The following is a 27,078-nucleotide window of genomic DNA, read 5'->3' as shown; positions in this document are numbered from 1 at the left end:
AAGTTAGTGAACAAAAAGCTAACATGGATCTTTATGCTTTTATGTAAAATAAATAGTATGATTTTTAAATAAAATCATACTGCACACACTTAAAAGACAAGGATGTGTATTGACACTCACTTATTAAAAAATACAATATAAACTCCAATATGAAACATCATCTGTACACCTTGTTTGTATCACACTTGTTTTGAACACACTTAAGCTGTTGTTAAGTTTCAGTACTATTTTCAGAGAACCAAAATACACATAGACCATGTAAAAAAACCCCTGATAATCTATTACTGGTGAATAGCAAACATTTTCATGAGTTTCTGCTTACATTAAAAGTAAAAAAATAATAATAAAAAAAAATCAATTAGCAACGACTATGTTTCTGGCCAAGATACAGCAGAAAGCTGTTTCAATGCCCAGAGTGAACTAGCAACAGATCAACTTACTGAAACTCAACTGGGCCATGATTTGGAAAGCAAAACCTGTGAAAAGTAGATTTTGCAGTTTGCTTCAGAAGAGCTACTACAGAGCAGCGCTAGCTGAAGCAGGAGCAATGTGTTCAGGATCCTATACAAACAGTAAATGCCTAATTTATAAGGAGAAAGGAGATGCTGGTGGTGTTTCTGAAATGTTACTGAAACGAAATGTTTCTGAAACAACTGAAAAATGTAGAGCACTGAAAACCAAAAAGGTTGCTTATAGCAGATATTTAGTCAACAAACTGGTCATAGAAGTATTTCCATAAAGAAAGCTCAAATAGTTTCTAAAGTGCCTGAGCACAGCTTAGTTACATCTTAGCTGAAGTGCCAAGGAGTAGAATTTCTGTGACCAATGTGTGCAGGGCATTTACACACCCAGAAAAACAATGCCTAGCTATTTAATTAATTTAGCACAAACTAGAAAACAAAGTTAGGAAAACAGCTTCATACATAACTGTAATTAAATACAAGCCTGGTGAAGATGTGCTGTGGAAAAGAAAGAAAATAAGTGATACAAAAGTTATTCAGATTGAGATTTTAAAAAAAATATTTCTTAAGGATTTCTGATAATCGAAACTCTAGCATCTTTGAAAAAGAAAGGAAGAAAGTGAACAACAAAATGTGGTTTGGATTTAATTGTATCTGTATAAGTATCAGAGCAAAAACATGCTAATTCTGTTATGTGTTGCAGTCCTTAACACTGAACTTACACCTTTTCCATTTGCAGAACTCGAAGAATTTCATACAAGAGAGACAAAATGCAGTAGCATCAACTTACATGGCTGAATACCTGAAGCCTATGACAGTCAAGTATTGGTATATCTCACAACACCAGGTTAAGATTTTACTACTCCAGTTTACTACTCCATTCTACCTTTTCCAGGAGTTCCAGCAGCAACATAAAAGCAGCAGCAGAAGGTGTTGAAGATGGGTTTGACTTGATGTTTCTAACCAGAATCCTGCTAAGTTCCTGAGATCTTGTAGGTCAGTTCAGCAGTGCTCAGTAGTTAGAGTAATACATTGAACTAAAGCAACTGAAATACGGCAGTAGTTTCCTGAAATTGCTGATAAATAAAAAGACAGCAGGCAAAAACTGCGGTGCTTTAAACTGACGCAGCAAGATTCACTAGACTGTATTTGTCAAAGGACTTGAAACAAACTGACTTCGGGCAAACTAAATTTCTCTGGCAAGGTAGCATTAGTTTTTTGAATCTCCCTCCATGTTAAGGATTTGGACACAAACACAAAACCAGCCAATTGCTCAAGAGTAATCATTTACTGCTTCTCAGCTGAGCTAAGAGCACACTCACAGCACACTCAATAATAAGACAGAAATTGTACAACCCTCCTGAAGCAGGTCTAAGCTAATGCATTTTCCAGTGTGACTGTGTGCACAGCCTCATCTTACTGTGGTCACTTTCTGTAGTTTGTAGGAGCTACTTGCTTTTTTCCATACCTCAACATAATTCCAAAAAACAAGGCATCACAAGGAAACTTTAACATACAGTCTTTAAACTGTTATTTTTACTGTTGGTTTCTGTAAAATAAGTTATCTTTTGCTGTACACTAACAGTTAAAGCAAGATTATACTGATGACAAGTAAGCAGTTTCTTACCTCTTAACTACAGTTTGCATTCATATCAGAAAACAGAAATAAAATTAGCTTTCAAGGTTTTCTGTACAAGTGAAACAATAAAGAAAAGGATATTTTCCTGGAGTTTCAATACCCACTCTGTAGTCCACATAACTTTGATACGGATGGAAGTTGAAAATGAAAATGAGACCTGCCCTTTCAAACGCTATGACCTTATTGGATTCGTGCTTTTCACTCACAAAGGCCTAGGAAAGAAAAAAATAAAAATCCAATACTATAAAATATTTAATTTTGAACTAAATTAACAAAAAAAACCCAACCCACTGCTTCTATTCTTCATTTCATGTAAAATAGCCAAATATTCAAGCAACACAGATAAAAGTATTAACATGCAAACTGAAATTGTTTACCTATGTAACATCATATAAACATTTTGATTACTAAACTGTAGCTTACATTGTATAAGGCAATGTAAAATTACAGAGGTAGAAACATGTTACGTATAGAGCACTTTAAAAGATCTTGCTTAATGATTAGTAACAAAGTCTTTTTATTAGTTTTCTTTAGCAAAAAAATAGATTCCTTTTATCAAATCAAATCTTGAATCTACTTGTTATGGGGATTCATATCACATTTACTGTTAGCAATTTAGAAAATGAAGCAGTGGATTTTTTAGTTTATTTATTTTTGCGAAATCTATGTGAGAAATAGCTTTGGTAAACCACATTAAACTGCTGCACATACCACCTTTGTTCTATTTGCTAAAACCATTAATAAATCACTAGACATACATTTAAAACAATTAATTAAAGTGGACTCTGACTAGTATGAAATAATTAAACATTGAGAAATTATAGTAACTGAGTTGCTTTGATAAAAAGTACGGTGCAGTATTTAGGTAAAAAAGGCAAATACAAAAGTGACCAGTTGAAGACTGGGAGACTATAACTTGTACTATACTGTACCGAAAGGGTTTTCTCAGTAATAGAATAATTATGTATATAAAGTAAATCATCAGAACAATTTACATTTTCCCAAAGCAATCCTTGGATTGGATTATAGACAATTTTATAGTCTGCTTTATCCAATCTACAGTTACTAAATAAAACCAGCAAAAATAATAGGAAAGGAGCTTGCTAGGAAAGGAGATTGTTTCAGATTTCTATTATCTGTGGAAGATATTTCAGTGACATGTTTTGACAACTTGAAATATATCGTGGGGCATTACACAGTGCATAATAAAGTGCTGCTTAAAATTTCTGCATGCAAATTTGGTATTGTTGTTATTCCGAACATGTATCCAACTGGTGACTAAAATCTTACCATTTAGTATATACAGCTTACCGGGGGAGATGCAAGCCAGCCAAATCTTTCCTCCAGTTTATTCATATCTCTATCAAATGCATTTAGGAATCTGTAGCGAAGAAGATGATCTTCAGTAAGATTAAACTGTCTTCTGGCATAGTGGTAGCTCTCATTATTCCCTTTTCTGGGGAAGTCAAGCCATTCTGGATGCCCAAATTCATTACCTGTATTTAAAAATATTATGGATCTGTGAAATCATGTGCTAAAAATACACTAAACCCGAAGAAGAAAGATACATTAAAGTGTATTTCCTTTCTACAAGTTTTAAATTTCAAAGAATAATTTTGCATACAAAAAATTGGTCATTATTAAAATCTTTCTCAGAACATTCATGCTTGTTAACAGGTTGGTTCAGCCAATAAAATCAGCAGAGCAAAATATCCATGGACTCCAGGGGAAGTATAAAGTGGTGAATGTATTATAACCTCTATGCTATCATGCATGTAACCTCTATCTACGCTTAAAAATTCCTCATTCCGATCTGTTACTAAGAGCAACAGAAATTTAGTCAAGTTAAGATTTTAGAGTCACTATGAAACCTAAAAACATCACTAGAAGGGTATAAACCCATTGTTTGACAGTACTTAACAGAAATCAGCAATATCATTCACATTGTCAACTTCCATAACCATGGAGGCAGAAATCATCCATTTTATCAATTAAACTTCAAAACAATCAAAAGACCAGCTGGATACACTTTGACTTTTTTTTTTTTTTTTTTTTACACTTTTTATTCTGGCTATAAATACTGTCATCACTGTTTACAGTGCTATAAAAATAACTATTAAAAAGGTGACTTGAATGTCTGGTTCCTCACTTCCTAGAAAAATTCAAAAAGACATCCTAGTTCATATGTAGTGGGCTAGATTAAAGTGAGTAAAGCACAATGTGTAATGCTGATGTATTCAGCGTCTGATACCAAAAATGAGTGACTTAAGGGGTGTGAGAACTCAGAGATCTAACAGCATGTGTCAATTCAGCCACCTTGCAAGGGGAGCTCCTTTTCCAAACATAGAACACGGTGTTACAAGCACCAGAGACACTTTTCAGGCTGGGATGAATCACGTTCCAGCTCTGAGTTCCTCAGCGTGCCCAGCTGTTCAGGTCTCTTTAAAAGTGTGCAAACGTGATTGTATTTCAATTTGGTTTCCTACAGTGGTAATGCTTCACAAGTTTGTCAATCTCATTGTAATTATCTAGCCCACACAACTAGTGAATAGACTTCTCTTTAAGACAAAGGAATAGGTTTATTCAGACTTTGATCACACTCCACTAAAAAACACAGGAAAAAAAGTTGTAATTTAATCAAATAAGAAAAATCTTAGCTTCTCTTATGTAGAATCCCCAAAGCAAGTCTCAGCTGTCAAAGCCTAAGATTAACAGCAACACCTCATTTGGGACTCAATATTTTGAATGAAATGCAAAAGTTTTCTTGTTTTACATGCAGTCATTATTACAGTTTGAGACAAATCTAAATGGACTTAATGGTTCTAACTCATGCTACAACCTGCTGCCTAGGAGACTCTCAGCCACTTTGGACTACTTATTTTACACAGGACTAGAATGCATTAAGTACCTTGAAAGTTAGGCACATATTTCAAAGCCTATAATAGTTGATTCATCACAAACATTTCAGAAATTACATGTAACACCTCCTTACCATAAAACAGAGATAGAAAGTGGTGTACCTGGAAATATGTATGGGAAGTAATATGATCAAATTAAGAAGTTTTCTATTAAAAGAAAAGATCCTAACATTTCTGCAAGCAGCTACACAAGTTTTGCCAATAAACTGGAGTTCTGTGGGCAGAGAAAGGCCAGGGATGCTGAGAGAAGGCAAGCGTTGCGTTGCTTCCTGGATGGATACCATGCATGCGCAGCCACCATCTGCTGTCTTGCACCGGCTGTGCTGCCTGGAAGGCCCAAAGAATACGGTCAGCAGTGACAGCTATGAATTTAGATTTTCGATGTGATTTTTTGTGCATTTCTGTGCTTCATGGGAACAAAGAAATCAACAGAGAACAAAAGAGAAAGGCTGCATATGTATTTAGAAGAATCCTTCACAGTGGTATCTGTTTGGTAAATGAACTGACAAGCTGTAAATTAAACTTCCCATTCAAAAGCTAAGCCACTAAATTTCATATTCAGCTCAAAACCAGAGACAAATATAAAAGAATCAGAATCACAGCAGGACTTTGCAAACGACCTTGAAATAATGCTGGGCTGAGCTCTTAAACTGTGCTAACAATATGGTACAGAAAATGAGGAAAGATATTGCTAGAAAACAGACACCGTATCTAACCAAATTCAATATTCTCTTAAGAGCTGGGCAAAGTATTACCTTCCTTCGTGATCTGCACGCTATTGAAAAGATAGACTATAGGAGATAGCTCAGTTAAAGATAGCAAAAAAACATCAGAAAGTCAGAGATGAAATGTATCTTGAAAAGATAGCCAAGGAAATCGTACCTATTTGTTCAAGAAAAACATAAAACCAGGGAAATAAGCAATAGAAGACAGTAAATAAATTAGACTAAACTAGCTCATCATTTCAATAGAGTATTTCACCATAAGTAGAGCATATCTCCTTTATGTTTATTCCACATACTGACTCCGCCGTCTTCACTTGCTTTTCCTATTTCCGCACCACAGCAACTAATGTTGTTTGAAGGTAGCACTTTGTTGCATTTTTTTTTTTTTTAAAAAAAAAAAAAAAAAACCAACAGAAGTGCAGCAAAATACAAAAGCAATGCCAATTTCCTAACCATTACTGATGGTCATTAAGAAAGTAAAAAAAAAAAAAGGGAATTTAACACAGTGCAGCAATTTGATAGAAGACTAAATTACTGGCTGATGTCAGAAGAGTGTGTTGAGAGTCTAAACACTGACTGATCCCACTTTAAACATCTGTTTCTACAGGCACCTTCTGGACAACACACTCGTGAGCCTTTTGTACATGTTGCTTGATTTTAAAAGAGTCTCTTGATTTCTCTTTATAGAGAGAAAAATAGAAGTTCATAAATTATGACAGAACTAATTCAAGTAGGCTTTTTTTTGGTTATGTTTTTAAGATATGGTATAGCAAAAAGGAGCTACCATTTAGGATGCAAGCAGGCCTTCCAATAATGTCCCAAGAATGCTTCTGCACTTGAGACACATTAAGGCTATGCATCCTTTAAGAAAAACACATATGTCATACTACTTTTTTTTTTAATGGTTATCTTTTCCTAGTTTATAACAAATGAGAGAAAGGTCTATGAAAGGGAAGGTACAGGTAACTGACCAACACTTACTTCTAGAGATAACTAACGGTACCTGCCCCCTTCCTCATATTCCAGTTCTCATTTCTGACAAGAATCAGCAACATTCATTTCTTGATAATTGTGAAAGCCTCTAAGCGTAGAAGTACTATTGGGATTTCTTTCCCTGTAATTAATTTGCTGCTTGATGTAAAGGTCCAAATTACAGATTGACAAGAAGCAGGCTGCTACAAATGATGCAAATCAAGACAATGGAACTAATGTGGGGGAGGGAGAGAACAATGCTGAAATTAACTGAAATTTTGATTAGAGAAACAAAACAAAGACAAATCATTGAAGTGCAGTGCATACTAATTTTATCTAGGAATTAATTCAAGCTTGTTATTTCCTACATATTGTGCATATTGGACAACTTTACTATGTACAAGATTTCAAGATCACAATTCCAACAACTAAATTAGTTTTCTATTACTATAATGAAAATTTACATCACACTTGTTTATTAGGCTAAAAATGCATTTACACCACAAAGTAGTTATGCTGCTGCTAAGTACTTTGAAGCTGCGCCCCAGAGGTCATTAAAGTTTTCTTGATCTCTCTTCTTTAGGCATCTTTGCTAGTAATTCTCTCTCAAAGAATCAGGCTAAGCAGAACTGAAGGCATATTTAAAAGATGCAGCAGGAAGTGTCAAGAGATGCCAGTTATTTTACCTTGTTTGTGTTTTGAATTAAGCATGATATTAAACACTTTAAAAGCAGTTAAAGCCAGTACTTTATTTGCTATATCAAAGGTAAGAAGTTTGATTAGGTGTATAAGGCTGAACAAGTTTTTAAACAATCTAAAATACTATAAAAAGATCCTATTTAAAGCTGATGAGCTGGAGACTGGACACACTGGGACATAATTTCAACAGTTGCAACAAGTGGAGTTATGCCAATTTACACAAGCCAGATAATCAGCTCATTCATGAGTTGTACCTGATTTGACTTTCACTTCACTACCTTTATGAACAATGACGACAACACAAGAATCTGCAAATTTGAATCAATGTAAATAAAATCTAGATAGCATATGATATTTATCAGTATTAAAAAAATAAAAATCAAACTATTAATCTTCATTTTCCCTAGTTGTGAAGCTCTTGTATATTAAGAAACACTGATACTTTGTATTTACCTATGTTCGTACCGCATACTTACATTTGTACCCAATCTTCTTCAGCCCCTTAAGTAATTAAACTTAACATTCGTATTACCAAAACCAAATAAGAAACTCTATACTACCTTCAAACTATGGGAAAATGAGCATCGTTACAAGCATTCATTTAATCTTCTCATCCATGCAACAATATAATAAAGTGAAATTCCAAATGGACTCTTGTTGAAACACTTAGGCGCCTTGGAGATATTTGTATTTCTTAAATCTCTCTAGCACTGGTATTCAATGACATATTGGTCCCCGAAAGACTAAGAAAAATAATTTCAGGTAATCACTTATATTGTAATTCCTGCATAAAACACAGGCTAGAGGAAATATCACATAAGATAAAGCGGTCTCCCTTTGCCCTGAGAAACTCTAAAGAAAATTATGATGGCGGTCCTCCCCAGCATTATAAGGATCAAACTGCAATAGTAACTGCAATTTCTTCCAAATTCTATGATTAATTGTTGCAGCTCAGAAAAAATTAAAGCAAACAAACAAAAACCCCAACACATTTAAAAAACCCTTCAAAATAACCTGAAATAAATTTTCAGAATGTTATCCTTCGATATATGAACCTCAGGTTTTTGCTTTTTGCTAACTACTGGTAGTTGTGAAACTTTCTGTTTAAGATTGTTTCATAAAATAAGATTTGTGTGTTTGGGAATATCAGCTCTGGGAAAACCTTAATTGGGACAATATACTCTCCATCTCTTCTTTTGAGATTTTGATTTAAAAAAAAAAATCAAAATTGGGTCACAGAGAAACCACTTACAGATTCTAAGAGTTTGAGACCAGAGCTGGGGTATAGGAGACTTGTCTGTCATGATCCTAGAGAGGAGATTCTGCAGATGACCCTCCTCCCTTCACTTATTTATCTACAACTAGTTTGAATAAAATTCAAAATATTTTAAAAACTCTGAAAATTGGTTTCTATTCTTACTTCCTAAGAAATGAAAACATAAATTTTCACAACTGGAAAGAATAAAGTACAGCATGGAAAAAAAAAATTACAAGCCCATGTAAACTGTGTGTATATAAATATTATTCATGACATGTACCAAAGCTTTTGACAATGAAAAATTGTACAACATTGCTTAGCAGGAAAATGTTAACATAGAAGTTATATTCATTATGCTAAGTATTTTTATTATTTTTTATAGATTTGTTTTTTTAAAGGGTATCTACTGGTTATTGATCTTTTCTCCTCCAAAAGAGATACTTTTGTAGTGCACATAATTTGCAAAAAATGCCTTCTTGTCAAAGCAAACAGATCAGCTTTATTATTCCCTCAGTCATTAAGGAAAACAGGCATAGCTTAATATAAACAAATAATTCAGGAAAGCAAATATTCTGGTATCAGACACACTGTTTAAATTCAAGAGGCTTCATAATTTGCTTTCCTTTCTTATAGAAGCTGACAAGTACTTACAGAGTCTGTACTCTTTCAAATGATTCTACTAATTTTAAACTACTGTTAAAAGGTCCAGTAGTCTGAATTTCCTATTTTAATATACTGGTCATTTCAAATCACATCATGCTATTGCTTGTTACACAATTAGTCAAGCCTCGATAAATACAGTTCATCCATACAGTTAATTTTCAAAGCAATGTTGCACCAGTAACCTCTAGTCTAACCTGCTGCACTGAACCAGGATCAAGTCATGTGGAGAAACTGATCCTGCCTCAATGAGCAGATTGCACTGAAGGTACATTTAAGTCCTAAGGAAAAGTTTACACCGTAACCCTTTGCTTTGTTTTCTTACTTTGCTTTGTTTTCTTACTTTTTTAGTAAGAAACTTTCTTACTTTTAGTAAGAAAGTAAGTACTTTTTTAGTACCTTAAAAGTAAGTACTTTTTTAGTACCTTAAAAAAATAAATGAGAACTACAAATGCACTGGGGCCCTTGGTAGATGCTTGGAATAGAAATGTTAAAGCACTTTAAAGCTCTTTCAGAAATTTTAAATAAATTTTGATAACTTAAGCACATTTCTGTCCCTTCTTCAAAAAATTTTTAAAATTAAATATAATTTTCTGGGTTGCGGTGTACTAATAAGTGACTTGCTTTTCTCCCATTCCCCCTTCCTATAAAGGTTGGGCTGTCTTCACTCACTTCCTTCTGGTGTTAAAAAGTTGGAATTACCACACCATACAATTTTATAACGTTGATAAAACAATTCCAAGTTCTTAAGTAGATAATTTTCCAATTGTTCCAACAAAAGTTCCAACCATAGTCTTCCTTTCTTAAAACAGTACAAATCAGCCAAAAGAGAGTATTTCTGCTTGCAGATCTTAACTTCTCACCTAATGTCCTCAAAAAAAAGAAGTCCATGCCTGAGATTCCTTCCAGAATCATGTATCACTGTCTTGAGCCTGTATGTCATAGTTTAGCCCCGATCAGGACCAGACTATGCAGTCTCTCTCTCACTCCCCCCACCCTCCAAGAGAATAGGGGAAGATAATACAAGAAAAAAGGCTCAAGGTTTGAGATAAGAACAGGGAAGAATCCTTAAAGTTACCGTTAGGGGCAAAAGAGACTCGATTTGTGAAAAACTATTTATTATTAAAACCAAAGTAGGATGATGAGAAAGAGAAGAAGAAAACTTCCCCCCACCCCTCCCTCTTCCCGGGCTTAACATTATCTCTACCACGTTCCCCACCACTAAGCGGCACTGGGGGAAATAGGGAATGGGGGCTGGGGTCAGTTCATCACTTGTTGCTTTATACCGCTCCTTCCTCCTCAGAGGAAGAACTCCTCACGTTCCTCCCCTGCTCCAGCATGGGGTCCCACCCACGGGCTACAGTCCTTCATGAAACCGGTCCACGTTGGGTCATTTTTTCCACAGGGTACAGTCCCTCCAGAATAGCTGCCCCTGTGGGCCCTCCATGGGCCACAGCCTCCTTCAGGCCTCCACCTGCCCTGGCATGGGGTCCTCCATAGGCTGTAGGTGGATCTCTGCCCCTCCGTGAGTCTCCATGGGCTGCAGGGCGACAGCCTGCCTCACCATGGGCTGCACCACGGGCTGCAGGGGAATCTCTGCTGGGAGCTGCATTACTCCTCCCCCTACTTCTTCACTGACCTTGGCATCTGCAGCCGTTCCTCTCACAAGAAATTCTTCCCAATTGGGTCAGGCAGACGCCTCTCAGGTTCTCTTCACATCTCATCTCCACTTTTTTGTAGCCCAGGCTGGGCCGAGTCGGGCCCAGACGGCTGCCCAGCGGGAAGCCAGAGGGTGAGGCCTGCAAGGCCCTTCTTAAATACGTTATCGCAGAGGTGTTATCAGGGAACATTCTGCTACCAATTGGCTCAACCCCGGCCAGCGGTGGGTCCTAGACGCGGCCGAGTCCACGGGACAAAGGGGAAAAACTTCTAGCAACTTCTTACAGAAGCTGCCACTGTAGCCCCCCCCCCCCCAAAATAAAAACAGAACACTACATCAAAGCTTTCTTTTGCCAGCTGCCTCCTGCCCTCCACCTGAGGCTCACTCAACTCTGCCATGCTGAGAATGTATTTATAAACTTCCTAAAAAACATTTGTTTTAAAACCATCTTCTCAAGATTTTCACAATTTTAAACACTTCTCATTTGCCATTGTTTTCAGTGGTATTTTCAAAAACAGAATTCTGTGTTTATTGTAAAAGTCTGTAAAAAGGCACAGCATCACACTGCTAGCTACATCACCTTTCCCTGAGCGATGGAAAACACCAAACAGCCAGTACAGCGGCTGAAACAAGCAGCGCCTGGGCTCAGTCTCAGTGCTGTGGCTGCAGCTGCCGATGCTGACTCCTCTGATGTAAAAAAAAAAAAAAAAACAAAAACAAAAAAAAAATAAAAAATATTTCTAGTTCACAGGCCAATATGTTTCAATGTAATTAAGGAAACATTTATTTGCATTCTGAATGTTGAATTAGTGACTTGTGAATTTTGAAGGTACAAGCAGTATTTTGTTTGCAGGACTTGGCACTGTTTCAAAGCAACCTATTCCTGTAATGTCTCACCACTGTGAGCTTACATATACTCATATATAAAACATAGAAATAATAATATATAATATAATTTTTTATTAAAATGTAATCAGATGGTCTAATTGTTTTTAAACACAATTGTGCACAATCACAGAAATCTTAGGTGTAATGAATATCTAAACCTGAGCTGTACTTTATATATTGAAGGATATTTGCTTAGGAATTAGCTGGACTAAACAGAAAACAGGTAAAATCAAGCAGAAAATCAGCTACAGAGCTAGCTGTATTCCATGTGAGCTATTCCTATTCTGGAACATTTCCAGTTTGTAACATCCTCCCTATAGAAGACTCTACTGCAACGGTGACCACGCTATCCATACGTTTTTCAGCAGTGCACTCACCAACATTTTGGATGTGCTACCTGCCTACTCGCCCCCCAGCCTCTCAAGTGGAAATACATAGGTGATATTACTTCATATTGGTAGATGATCATTGTTGTTTTCAAATGCATGTCTTCTAGATTTATGTGAGGGTAGCCAAGCTGAAAACATGGCTTGCACTTCAAACACAAGGTAGCAGTATTGTGACAGCCCTTACTTGAGGAGCTTACTTTGTATTTTCTGATTGCATTTCATTGACATCTATTCCCACAAAGATCTGCTTCACTTACAAAGTTACCTTGGAGTCAGAGAAGCCTGTTTGGGCGCATGGTCCTTAGCAGGTCTTTGTATCACACCTTACGTATCTATCATATGACGTATCTTAGCACTACACTTTGCTCTGAGATACAGAACAAATGAGAAAGGTGTGCAGAGCTCCTGAAGAAACAGCATAAGAAATCTGACATATTTGTGATAGATGCCAGCACATCTCATCATGGCATGTGCTGACTGGCATATGAATTCTCTGTCATTAAATAGCCCAGGTTTTACAGTCCAGCTCAGTTCTGATGAATGTATAATTAACTGACCTGCTACGAGTGAATGAAATCCCTGTATAATCAGGTCTGGACACAGTTTAGTTTCTTAGATAAGTTGCAAAACTCAAAGGCCTTCTCTGAGTCTTTGGATATAAAAAAAAATAAATTAAAAAAAACCAAAAACAAACAAAAAAATGCAGAAACCAGCACAGAAAGTAAAAGTTAATATCCTAACCTCAAAACAAAAGTTTACAGAAATAAAAGGAGTACAAAATTTGGTATAAACTTGTAACACACTCATGCAGAAAACCTTAAATGTTAGCAGAGAATTTCACCACACTCAAGTCTGAAACAACAGTAAAATGTTTCCAAAATAAGTCATGTATCACATTTGACAGCAAACTTATTAAATTAAAAACCTTGTAGGTTCCTAACTCAGCAATTAAGCGTTATGGCAACTTATGTCGAATAAGTTTTTGAATATAATAACATCTTCCAATTACATACTGTTCAGAAAATATAGATCAGTAAGACACATATTTTCAAAGTGTTCATTCAAGTGTTTTAATTATTATGGAGTTTGACAATGCCACTCCAACATAATGCATATAGTCCTTGGCTAGTAAATCAAAACTCATTGTTAAGAAGAAAGGCAAACATTATGACGCGGAACTGCATAGTAGCAATGTTTCAGAATACAGAAAGCCTTCCAAAATGAGAAGTTGCAAGCATTTAAAGTTGGGTTTCTTCTACAGAGTTCTCTCAAAATAATTTGTTTCAAGAAATAGACTTGCCTCAGTGAGCTGATAAAAAACCGTAGCCCTGGCAAAATCCAGCATTCCTGCTGTTCAGCACAGTGTATTTACTTTCTACAACTACTTCAATTCCACTATGTAGCAGGAAGACATTTAAATTTTTATTGTACTTCTACCTCTCAGCAAAAGAATGTGGGAGGCTGATACTAAGTAATCACACACTGAGGATTTAAGGTTAGATGGGGTTTGTTTGTTGTTGTTTGGGGGTTTTTTTCGTTTGTTTGTGGGTTGTTTTTTTTTAAATACACAGCAGATGAAAATAAATGCCAGCTACTGACACTGAAAAAGACTGTCCAACTATCCCTTTTGCTTCAAGGCTACTGCTGTGGGATGACTGTAATATTAGTCGTCTGTAAAATTCAAACATGCTAGGGAAAATACAAAAACAGAATCCACATTTTGAGAGTCATATGCTTTGCTAATGGTTTAAAACAATCCTGAGGCAACATGTATCAGTTAATCAATCCGCTTTCCAATGCAGTTATTAATAAATGTGATATATGATATAAGAAGACTCACAAAAAGAACTGTATGTGTAGACAAATGACTTCAAGTGTGGGCAACAAGTAAAAGTGAACGTGTCATGCTGCCACTTTCAAATGCTCATACTAAATCATTTTCAGACAGTAATACACTGCATGAGCTATAAGAGGTAACAGGGCCCAAAATATAACCCAGCTATATACGCTTGAGTTTACCAGTTGGTGACTGGTTTGTGTCACTGAAGGTATCTAACTCAACAGCAGAGTTTGAAGAAGGGAGACAGTTAGGGTGAATCAGAAAAACCACGTTTATAAAAAAGCTAAGATGTTCCATTAGGAGTGGTAGAGGCCCTTCCTAAGTTTAGATCTGGCCAAGATTGGACTACCCTGCCGGTCACCAGGATTGAGAGGCAAAAATCCAGTTGAAGCTCTGAGCCAGCAGGCACTGCCTCCTACAGCTTTAAGATACTGCTTACCAGCTGCCCCATGCTGCCATGTCAGGAGATAAGCAACTCTGCACAAGTCCAGCCTAGCCCACTTGGACTGCCTGCGGCGATCAGCGAAAATGCTGCAAGTCCTCCAAGCAGAGCTGTTGATTCACAAAATTGCAAGGTTCCACTGAGAAGAGAGTGATGCTGCTCTCATTTGCAGCCTGTAGTCCCACTTCAAGCACCGAACAGCACAGTAACTCCAGATAAGATACTATCTTAGGAGAGAGTGATGAGATCTATGCCTAGGTGCTAACACAAATGTTGGTTCAATGTAGCTCCATGTAAAGACAAAGCAAAACCATCAACCCCAAATCAGAACACATGAAGTATTATGCACTACTTTTTGGGCATTTCCACTCAAACCAACACAGTGTTTCAGCACGATTTGCTGGGGTTTTAGGAGGAACTTTGACCTAATAACTCAAGTTAAAACACGTTGCCGTTTGAAAAAACATCTCATGGTAGTTTAGATATGGATTCTCATTAATCAGACAACAGATTTAAGTGTTTAAAGAAGAACGACACTAACCAAAGTCAAAACTAACCAACTGTTTAAGCTGGGAAAATACAAGCCTGCCAAAACCTTCTGGTGGAAGTGTGAGTGTTCTGAGCAACCTGAGGAGGAAAGGGGAAGCCTCAAGAGTTTCAAATTTTCATTTGCACTATGCCAAATTAAACAGTACATTTACATTCTGATTCATTTTCTTTCTGCTTACTAGTAAATAAATAAATGAAAACAGTACTATAAACAGTTTAAGTTCTATCAAGTGGAAACAATTTTCTGATTTTTCATCTCACAAAAATCTGACCTTTCATCTTAATTTGGAAGGAAAATAAGCTTTGAAATATTCAGATACTCCAAAGAATAAAACTGTGGCTTTGCAAAATATGTTTCAAAAGCAGTATCCACAGTGGTTCATAAATATTTATGTTGTTATAAACATAATTAGTGTATATACAAGAAGAACATTGTTTCTAAAAACAGCATTCCACTTTACTGAAATCTGTAGGCACAGTATTATACTTCATCCTGTCATTGCACTGTATATGAAGAAGTGATACAGCTTTCCTAGGGCCCAAGCTGAAAATGTATTGCAACCGTATTAGGAGGCACATAATGCTTTTTGTGCCTTTAAGACAAAAAAATATTTGTCAAAGGAAAAAGCAAACTTTAATTTCAGTAAAAAAGGCTGCTTCCATGTCAGAAAAGCATTGTGGTACAACTGTTTGAGGAGAGTCAAGTATGTACAAACACTAAGATGATTTCTTCTCTCTCCCTCCAGCAAGGCTGACAAAACCAAAACACAAAACAGAGACAAGAAACCATTAGAGATTACTTGCACAAAGACATTTTGAATTGGACATATGAAATATTTCTCAGTAATGATTTTTCATTTTTCATAAAATAAACTTGCTGAAGTGATAAATGTTTTGCATGGATCTTTAAAAAAAGAGTAAACAGCTCTCTGAAAAAAAGTAAGACTACATCTTTATCTGTAAAATGTTATTTGTCGATGTCATTACTCATTCTCTTTTGTTCCATTTCATTCCTTTACACGGTCACACTATGCTGGTAGCTTATTTCACTAGTTGTCTTCTTACTTAGATCTTAATAGGAACATTTTATTGTCAGAAAAATATCCTTTAAATATCCTGACATATCCTTTAAAAACTTGATACTGCATGGCAACAGTGAGAAGGAGGAACAGAGTGACAGGGCTGTAACACAAGACTAGTAAAAACTTATGTCCCTGAGTCTAGCTTCTTAGTAGCTCACTTCATCCCTTTATGAACTGGGAGATTAAAAAAATCTTCTTACAGAAAGAAAGATATGCTACAACTGCTAAACCCAATATACTTGCTACTGCTTTCTATAGGTTTTTCTCAATACGTACTCCTTGTAGAAATACTTCTAGCACAAGCATTTCCAAATTTGCAGTTAGGCACTAAGGAGGAGTGAGACATAAGCCATCAGTTATACATCATACTGTTTTCTGTCATTTGTACAAGAGTTCCTGTTTTCTCTTGGTATTTTCAATATATTCATATAACAGAAAACATCACAAATCAAAAACTTACCCAGAAAATGTAACATGTGGAGAGCTTATTTATTAAGACAAATTTTATTTATTTCTACTGCCCTCTTCCTGTATTTAAGTTTTCAGAGACAAGCAATGCATTTAGACCTGTATTCTTATGCACAGTGCACAAACCAAACAATAGCCTTTCACTCAGGAAATTAAAAATACAATCTTTCTGGTCTAAAAGTATAAATGCAACTAGCAAATATGAAAAGGCAAATTCACATTTTTTCTGAAAACTTTAACTATGTCTAGATTAAACTTCAGGAAATGAAGACTATTTTACATTAAGAGACTCTCTGCTTCATCATTTTTAAATGTGACACCCCCTTCCTTCCCGTAAGTAGGAAGGCAGGTTATCAATAAATAGCTTACTATATTTCTAAGACCAGTCACAGCTCGCACCATACCAAGAGTATAGCATTGATTTTTCTTTTTTTTTTTTTCATATCTCCAATCAGAACAACAAATTTCACACACTAGAGAACTCTACATAAATAAGGCAAGTTCTCTTTACATCTACTGAAATTAGCAACTTATGGGCTTTTAATAGTCATATTAAATTTGACATAAAAAGGCATAGCACAGCTTCTAAAACCTAGGATAAAACTGCAGCAAGAGCGGGGGGAGTAGTATGGAGAAGGGTAGGAATGTTCATGATAAAGCCAGAAATAAAATGGAATTTAAAACAAAAACACAAACTTTAGTTGAAGAGAATGGTCTGGTTAAACTTCCAATTTCTTGTTTGAAAAGCATCTGCAGGCAGGAATAAGAATTACCCCAAAAAGCATCTCCATTACTTTGTTGTAGATCACCTTTTCTTCTCTGATCAGTGCAAATCAGTGCTTTAATGCTAAGATGCTTGCAAGTATGACATATATTAAGATAAGAGAGTGCATGTAAGGCCCATGTTGGGATAAAATTTAGAAATAAGGTAACGTAGTACTTCAAACATGCTATTGCCAAATAGATATTTTTAGTAGTACTTGCTAGGTTATTTTTTTTCCTCCAAAATTAAAAAAACATATTGCATTAATAGGAAGGAGATTAAAAGCTAGATGAGATTTTAAAATATATTGAAAAATAGAGAGTTTTAAAGAACAAATTATTCACATATTAAAAAAGGTCTATGTAAAAGCTGCTTAAGTATAGCTAAAAATAACACAAGGAGGAAAAAAGTACAATAGCACAAGTGAAAACTTATTGAAAAAATAATAGAAGTTTACATAGTATTTTGGTACCTATAAATAGCTAGCACTCTTACTATGCTAGCTTAGATGACAGAAAAAATATGAGTTATGGAAGTTCATCCATGTTCAGACTTCTGCACTCTTCCCTTCAAGCAATACTACATACAATTCCTCACTTTCTAAGGCAGTGGCAGCCATTACAAACTAAAATAAATAACCAATCACAAAAATAAACAAACATAAGAACAAAAGCTCAGCCTGAACCAAGTTTTCTGATTGTTTGTTTTTAAAAAGTCATATACACAAATTCCCCAAGTCCTAAAGAAAACACATGCACAAAAGACACCTATGCAGAAGTCTACAGTAAGAGAAAAATAAAAGGTGTTTTTACTTCAGGATAAGTGTCAATTAGTAAGAAAGTACATGTCACAATGGCCAAGTTTGTACTTTAAACTAATTTAAGGAGTACAAGACAAATGGTGGAAAGTATGCTGCTGATCCAACACTGTATGTTAAAACAGATTAATGTTTTCCTTCACATCTCCTTTTTTGCATTAATATTTCAAAATAAGACTACACATTTCTTCATTACGAAGACAAAGGTTGTCAGCTTAGGCTGCACAAAAAACTGACCTATAATACAACCATCAAGATGATCCCGCTTTCCTGCGGTATTTTATTTTGTATTAATAGTTAGCCTCTTGACAAAAACTGATGAGCTTAAGGGAGCTGTTTCATAGTCTATGGACTGACTCATGTCAGGAGTCGATTAACACATTACTTTTAAATAACCTCTCTAAAAAATGCTAGTTAAGAAGCCATTCAATGGAAATGTCTTGCTTGCAGGACCTGCTCTGAATCTCACAAAAAGATCTGAATACCTGTCTCCATAGAGTAAAAGTTCTGGGCTTCTGGCTGTAAAAAGACTTTGTGAATAATCCTCTGTTATCCTTGAGATGTTAGTCACTCGTCCTGTTTCTCCTCGAGTCCTGCACTTTTACATAATACATTTTTAAAGAAGAGGTCTTTTATATTCAAGAAGAAATTCCAACTGTAAAGGCATGTGTTCTATTTGGAAAAAAAAAAAACAACCAAACAACAACAACAACAACAAACTAACAAAATATTCAAGGCCAGGTTGGATGAGGGTCTGAGCAACCTGATCTAGTTGAAGATGTCCCTGCTCCTTGCAGAGGGGCTGGACTAGATGACCTTTAAAGGTCCCTTCCAATCCTAGCTATTCTATGACTCTATGAAAATTAATTTTCTATTTAGCCAAAACTCATTTTACCCTCTTCCGAAACTCCCTTTCTAGTTTGCTCCACTATAAATTCCTCCTCTCCTTTCTTGAGAGCTTACTAAAATCAGCTCTATATTCATACATAAGATTAACCTCATAACATTTAACTCTGAAGTAAAACTAAAATACTTCATTTTCACTGTATTTTTATTTATTTCCATGAGTTTATAGAAATAATTTAACCTGAATTATGTACAGGAATGCATCTTTTTAACAGGAGAGATAAAGTGACTGTCCTGGGTTAATGGAGCCTGCAGCTCCACTCCAATACCAAACTGACTGCGTGCCTTCTCCATCCCACATACCCCTGGTCTGCCTTCCACCTTGCATGCGCTTCCTCTCTCCAACACCAATACATAGCTACCTCTCTATGTTCGCTGCTAAGTAAAAGCATTTTTCCATTAAATCTCTTGACGTATTGAAGCATGGGTTAGAGCACTTTCAGAGTTTCTTTTTAGAAACCTCAACAAGGTTACAATAAATTACAACAGAAATGTACTCTAAATCAAAGCATGTAGTCTATGCTTGCAGTGATAAATTCCAGTGACATTTGAAACCTGCACAGTTTGAAATTTCAAACTGAAGATCTCAAAAGACATCTGAAGAAGACAGGTCAACATTTATAAAGGATCATTTAATATGCTTTACTCTGCAGAATTTACCACTTCTTATGGAAATTTGCATAGAAAATACCTTGCCCCTTGAAGATCAATACAAATTCAACTACAATGTTGTTTAAATTCATATTCTAGTAAATTTCTGAGTGAGCACTGAATTGATGGCCTCAGAAAATTAAGACAGTGAGCAGATTTTAAGCTAATAAATAGCTATTGAACTCATAAAGACTTTTTATTATTATTATTATTCTAATGTCATCACAGAAAGCGTTATCTCAGTTTAAATTACATTGATTTGGGGAATTAATGATACTACTGAGATTAACTTATTTCAAATTACCACAACTGCACACGTTAAAATCCAAATTGGAATGTATGCCTAAGGATCTATTATTCAGACTTTACCAATACAAAGTGTCACCTGCTCAAAACAACAATTCTTTACTGAATAACATGTGGAGTTTAATTCTATTTGGCTCTGCATTGCCGTAAACCAGTCTGAGAAAGAACAACGCATTGCCAAAAGTAGTGTCGCTGATTAACAGATTCTTATGCATGCTCTTATACCAGCTCACTACAGTTTCATGTTGCTAAATTATTTGATTGGGATGCAAAGGAAAACACATTTTGTGTCAACTCTCTCTCTCTTTAAAAGCCAATCTACAAAGGATAATCAGGATGAAATTTTTTGCTTTTTGGTAGATGGTTTTGGACAAAATACATCAATTTTTCTCTTGGTCATGCAATTGCTGAGCCCTTTGTAGATTACTGAGTACAGTCAGACTGCAAAAAGTAGAAGCAAAACACAGCTGGGTGTGGTGAGGCTGCTGTAGCTTCTTTTCAGCACTGAGGTTCTCAGAAATAAGTAACTTAAATCAAAATGAGTACTGATAAATTATCAGCATCAAAATTTTATGAAGTACAGTAAGCAGCAGGGAGATAAAATACAAAAGCTTTAACACAAACAACATATTTAGCCCTGTTTGAATGGGTCATGCCTGTCTTTTTTCCTTGTTCTTACACATGAAGTTCTTCAAGTGATGGCCTTGAACAGATTTAGTTTTTATCATGCAGACCATTTCTGTAGACATCTGGCATTCAGGAAATGAGTGGCCTCCTGCACTAAGCATGTCACTAGTGGCACTGATAAGCAAACTAGAAAATAAACATTACTCCTCTGCTTTGTGACAAAGTAGAAGCTAAGTTCTACGTGAAAACTGCATGTTTTTACACAAATTTGTTGAAGAAGGTACAGTGGGGATGGGGTGAGGGGAAGACAGCCTACTCCTTCTCAAAAAGGAAAATTATTATTTATTTGTAACCTAAATGGAGACCTGGATGTTGGATTTCAGTCTTATCTATAGATCAACTTAATATTAGCATTAAAATGTAAAAATATTTTTCTTCCTTTAAGTTTTGCACTTTGTCTTCCAACCAAGGACCCAGTGTTAGAAGCAGAAGTCTATAGGTTAACTATAGTAAGTATAGCAAATCATTCTGAATACATGCAGTGCTGGACCAAAGCATGTAAGAAACACATACATATCCCCAAGAGTGCTCTCTACTCAGAAGAGGGAATGAGCTAGATACCTTTTTAAGAGGAAAAAAAACCCCTATTATTAACAAAATCATCACATAAAGGCATTTTTACATACCTTACAACATCAAGGCTCTTGTAAAGCCCTAATGGTTAACAAAGAGTTCAGAAGATGAACCAAGCTTTGAAAAATTTTTGGAATAAGTACAGTATGTAACATTTTAAAGCAGCTCAAGACAGAGAAAATGTTCAGAAAATTTTATTTGGATCCAAGTTAACCACAGCATAGAAGGTGTAAGATGACTACCCTTAACAGCTTACATACTGAATCACAGAATGAACCATTGAGCAAAGAAACCTTGTTATAAACATATGTATACATATATATAAAAATAGATTTTCAGTGTATTAGTGAATTTACAAAAAATATCACATGTCCATACTAACAGGCAAGAATATTCTGTCCTCCACAAAAATCTTTATTTTGGACCACAACTGAAGACGAATCAAAATAGCTTCTTATGTACAAGTATGTGCACTTATATGCACAACTCCCAATAAATTTGAGATACATTTTGAAGACAGTGCTTACATCCTGAACTAAAAAAGCAAAGGAGTCTGAAAGCGAGGTAAACTTACTGATTTTAAACTTATTTGAATTCAAGGTGAAGAAATTGAAAACAAAACATAATTTAGTCAGAATATTCTAGTCTTTAGATCTATCTTTAACTATTGAGTATTTTTTTTCATAAAAGACAGCTAAGGAAAACTAATCAATGCCATCTGTATATAGTTTAATTATAGTTTACTGAAAAGAGTTTCTGAACTCTGTACCTATGGACGAGAGAAAAACCCAAGCAAACAATTATGAGAGAACACAATAACAATCATGCCCTGCAGAGTTAGAAAACCAGATGTGAAAAGTTTTTCATAACAATATGACTTTGTCATAATTTCTGTAATAAATTATAATTCTGAATGCTTGAAAAAAGAAATGCTTTCAAAAACCTGTGCTGAAAGCGTGGAGTTATAATATATAGTGTAAATTATAATATAGAGGCCTGTAAGTGTGATTGTTCTTCTAAACCACAATAAAGCAAAAATGAAGGCTGTCATATAAATATAGAACTCTTGTTTTACACACAGCTTCAGTATGTTTACTTTACAACTTCATTTATTATTCTTTAGCAAGCCCTCCCACCACACAAACTATCAGGAGACCAGGTTGTATGCACTCACACATGGTGATAGAAAAGATGTCAGGAGTCTGAACTGTGAGCTGTACGAATCATACAAGATGCAAGGCAACAGACGCAGCCTTAAGAACAAAGCTTGAGACATTAGCAGAAGTCTCAGTAACAGTATCACCATGGTTAAATGATGGTACTAAGCATAATAAAAAAATCTGTAGTTCCCAAAATAACTTAACTCAGACTTAGAAACCAAATCTCTTTATATCAGTAACAGAGAAAAAAAAAAAAAACTAGAAAACTACCTATCCTTTAAAAAAACACCTTGTAACTGAAACAAAACATCAGAATGGCTTGATTTACTACCAATCCACTCCATTAATACTGGAATATCTGATACTTTGCAGACTTAGGAATAAACTAAGGAAACATCAGCATTACTCTGAAAGAAAGAAGGGGCACCACACACAACAGCAATTTAGAGGATTCTCTCTCCTACTCTGGAAAATCCTACGGAAACATCAATTCATGAACACAGTTGCAACTGTTGATTCTAGAGCAGTTCTGAGGCTGCCGCTGACTATGAAGGCTTCTGTTTCAAGGCTCCTGATTTGAGAAGCTATAGCCTGGACACCAACACACCACCACATGTAACAGACTGCTGCTAGTAAGCACTTCATGTATTTAGATGACCTACATGCATATATGGAGCTTTCTTCCCTACTCTCTCAAGAAGGATGTACAATCAACTCCCAGAACAGATTTCTACTATTTGGACATACTTAATTTGTGAAGAGAAGGTGGCACAGAAGGAAAATCAGTTTGTATGTGTGTGTGGTTTAGTTTTAAATTATGAGGCAGTCTCTCTTTAATTGCTTTTCTCCCAGTCACTCTAACGTGCTTTGAGCAAGTGTAGAAATGAAGTTTGTTTCAATCAACTCTAAACAAACAAATGTTAATACTTTGCATCTCTAGACCTTCCAGAAGAGACTCTCAAAGCAATTAATGAAGCCTAATCTAATCCATTCGGATTCCTGCCCCTGCCCGCTCCAAGTTGTGAGTAGAGGCATACAGGGTACTATGGTACAAAGTTGTAGGTGGCCTATCACTAGAGGACAAGAAGTCTATGCCAAACTGTAGGTAAGATTTCACATTGTACCCTTCTTGTTTTCTACTTTAAAATGAAGATAATTGTTTCTGTCAGACTGAATGAAATTAAAGCAGCTGGCAGAACTGCCAGCATAGAAAGCACATTTGCCAGGTAGACGAGATAAGCATATTAAGAAGGATGACTTCAAACTACGTATCCTAATTTGCCGTCTTTACCAACTGAGCATTTCCCTGGTTGTTTATCAAAAGGAGTTGACTGAAGAGCTAGTTTAAAGAGCACTTGCTCTTTCAAGGCTGTGTTTTAGGTCATGATCTGAAAGTCACACTGTAACCAGAGCACAGGAGTAATAAGCATAAGAAAGCGTACGGAAAAAGAAAGAGTGTAGAAGTTCAAACTGATTTGCTTGCAACATGTCTAAGAAAATAAAACTTCCTTAGTTTTAAGCTAAATATCCTTGTTCCTTATACAATTTATTTTTATCTAGAAAAGTTAGCAATAAAAGTATTTTCAGATTCTATTTTAAGTAAGATTCCCTTTTATATTTATTTATATTATTCCAAGTTATGTTGTATCATTTTTATGTCAAATCTTTAATTAAAATTAAACTGTACACACATTTCCCACCCTGATATTCGTGATACAGTTTTTGCACCATTCTTTTCCTTGTTTGTGTACATATTTTCAAAAGTCTTATGTTACAAAATCCTGTAGTTGAAAAAAACCAAAACAACTACAACTAACTTTCTCTCTCCAAAATACTCAAAGGAATAAAGGATGCATAGCAAGAGAGAACAAGGTCTTATCATACCAAACCATTAGAAAATAAACTGGTTTAGTGCATTAAAAAACCCCCTAAGCATAGAGAAAGTATATCAACTACTGTGTAAATGAACTAACAAGGAAGCTTTACAGATAGATTTGATACTAGTGAAACAGAGGTAAATGTCAACCCAGATGGTAACACATCAGTCAACACTCATGATTGCAAAAAATGTTCTACTTATTGCAAATCATTTTCTCGCTTCTGTAAATATATATATATTTATAAAGTTTTGCAAGGAGAGAGACGTGGTCTCTGGAGTCCTAATTAACAATTGTTTTACTATAGAAAAGTCATGAAAAACAGTGCTACGGGTTCATGTAGGAACTAATCTCCATTTAAATAAATAGATTTGAGTTTAAGTCAATTTAAAATGAAGAAGGAAGCAAGAAAATGATTGTTAGCAAGTTGAAAAGCAAGACCCTACAGTGGCATAAACCAGTAGCTATTTGTGCTATGAAGGGTCCCCAGAACCTAAAATGCTATTTAAGGGCCCTTGGGCTGGATCTTATGTCTTTTCTAGGCAATAAAGCAGCCACCTTTGCTAAATCTAGAAAGACAAAGAGATCTATCTTGCAAGGTAAGGAGAGAACATACATCATCTTCTGACCAGTACTGGCCCGTCTCAGTATTTCTAAAATAGGAGCTGGGTTGAACAAACTACAGCTACAATACGATTGTTGCTCTCCAGCTGTTTTGAAAGCAGAGGATTTAGACATAGCACAAGTTTCAAAACAGTGCCTACTTTTTTACTATTACTATTAAACAAACTGGCCTTCCAGAGTGTTCACTCACCACAGTGGGACGTTTATAATTGTCATGCCAATTTTCAGCCAAGTATACAGAGTTTCTCCCTTTCTAGGTTAAGTCTTCCATGCCAGATGGGCACATGAAGCTCCAGAGATTACTTGCAAAGCTGCAGAGAAAACTGAAATACAGACCGAAGGAAAGAATGCTCCCAATGGTTTGTGTTACAAGGGAACCAATTTACTGAAATGACAAAAATTACCTATGCACATTTAAGTTTGCATACATCATTGATTGCCTATACTGGGATATAAAGCAATTGAGAAGGAAAATAAAAGCTTTCAATAAAAATTAAACATCCAGAAACATGAAAAATAAGAATTACAACTTCCAGGATTTTTGTTGTGGTTTCTTACAGATACCTGTAAGAACCATCCTGTGTGAAAAGCGAGAAAGATGGGAGAAAGCCACAACCAGTGTTCGGTCTTCAGTGGGGTACAACTTCTCTCAACAAGAATCTGCTTGCACATGTGGAGTACAAATGACACTCTGACATAGGTGTAATTAAATATTATTACAGATCTTTAAAGAGAAATTCCAGGACACATTTGAGAACACAGATTTCCACTCCTGATAGATTTTCTGGAAGTGGTTTGTTTTTCCTTAAGGTGGGTAAAGGACTGAGAAGGCAGCGTGTTGCTTTGGTCTTTGTTTTCAGAAAAAGAAGGTACAAGACATTTATGGAAGGATCTAGTGAAGCACAGAGCCACCTGGAGTGCCTTCTCCAGGTGTTGTGAAAGGAGATTTCCACTCCTCCCCCCACCCCACAGGAGGTTTTTCTTCCTCACCTTCGGCATTCACTCAAAACTGAAAGTTAAAGAACTCAATTGTCAATGTATTTGCTTAACTAGATAGCATGCTGCAACATGCATTTTAAGTACACCATATTGCAAGCATTCTGAATGTATGTGTTTTCTCCTCCAACATTTATTACAATCTTTTCACCTTTTATATATAGCAAAATATAACGTAGTTATTGAAACATTTGCAGTACTCAAGGATACACAATATTAATTGCTCAATCAACCTGCATTGACACACTGGATTTAACATGCCACATTGAATTACTGATCATTTTTCTAACCTTACCAAGTCAATCTAATGCAGAGACATCTGCAGTTTAACTGGCATATATTTTCAACATCTGCTTGCTTAACTATTGAGTTTGAACAGAAGCACATACATCATACCTTGCATATTTTAGTGCCTGACTAGACACTTCATAAATATTTGTTTCACTAATTCTTCTTCACTCTTGGGAAAAATTTCTGCATTTTGAAACAATAGTTTTACTAGTATACCATATACTGAATTGATTTGTTCTGTAGTGAAGCTGCTTTAATTCCTTTTACGAAAACCCACAAACACAGGATTCTTTGAGTGTTCTTCTAGAGAAGACAATGTGTATCAGTACAGACAGGCTTAAATCAAATGCCACCATTGCTTTATTAATGTTCTTCAGTATTTTAATTAGAAAAATATATTTTTAAATATACTGTCATGGAAGAAGGGCAATATACATCCAACAATCCCCCTTACCTTGATAATACAAAACATTCAACAATAAAGGTTAAAGGCAATATTAAGCTAAAACTTCTATAATTTTCAAGTGTTTAATTTTCAGAAAATGAAGATGATCATTTACAGGATGACTTTGGCCTTTTTTTTTCCCCTCATGAGACTATCACAACTGCTATACAGAACTTGTCACACAACATTCAGAATTGTGATTTTTTTTACCATAAAGTAAGGATTATCTCGCGAAGAAATTAAGGACCATGAATATAGTAAAGAGCACCAAGCATAGCTTCAACATTTTGACTAAGACAGACATTAAACTTTTAAGATGACTACACGGAACT

The 27,078-nt window shown here is 35.6% G+C and overlaps 1 protein-coding gene across 2 annotated transcripts in view; it reads right to left on the bottom strand.

Annotated features, from left to right (window-relative positions):
- The window catches only part of GBE1 (1,4-alpha-glucan branching enzyme 1), a 165,932-nt gene that overhangs the window by 26,445 nt on the left and 112,409 nt on the right, over window positions 1-27,078 (bottom strand). For both annotated transcript variants that reach the window (XM_086763726.1, XM_086763735.1), the window contains exons 13-14: window positions 3,412-3,596; window positions 2,184-2,312 (exon numbers count right to left, since the gene is read on the bottom strand). In XM_086763726.1, the coding sequence (XP_086619852.1) occupies window positions 2,184-2,312; window positions 3,412-3,596 (314 nt within the window). The remainder of the gene's footprint in view (window positions 1-2,183; window positions 2,313-3,411; window positions 3,597-27,078) is intronic.

This window comes from Chlamydotis macqueenii, chromosome 1, assembly GCF_036417535.1.
Source record: "Chlamydotis macqueenii isolate bChlMac1 chromosome 1, bChlMac1.mat, whole genome shotgun sequence".
Taxonomy (NCBI): domain Eukaryota; kingdom Metazoa; phylum Chordata; class Aves; order Otidiformes; family Otididae; genus Chlamydotis; species Chlamydotis macqueenii.
Note: the sequence above shows the minus strand (reverse complement) of the source record. Positions and strands in the feature narration are given on the sequence as shown.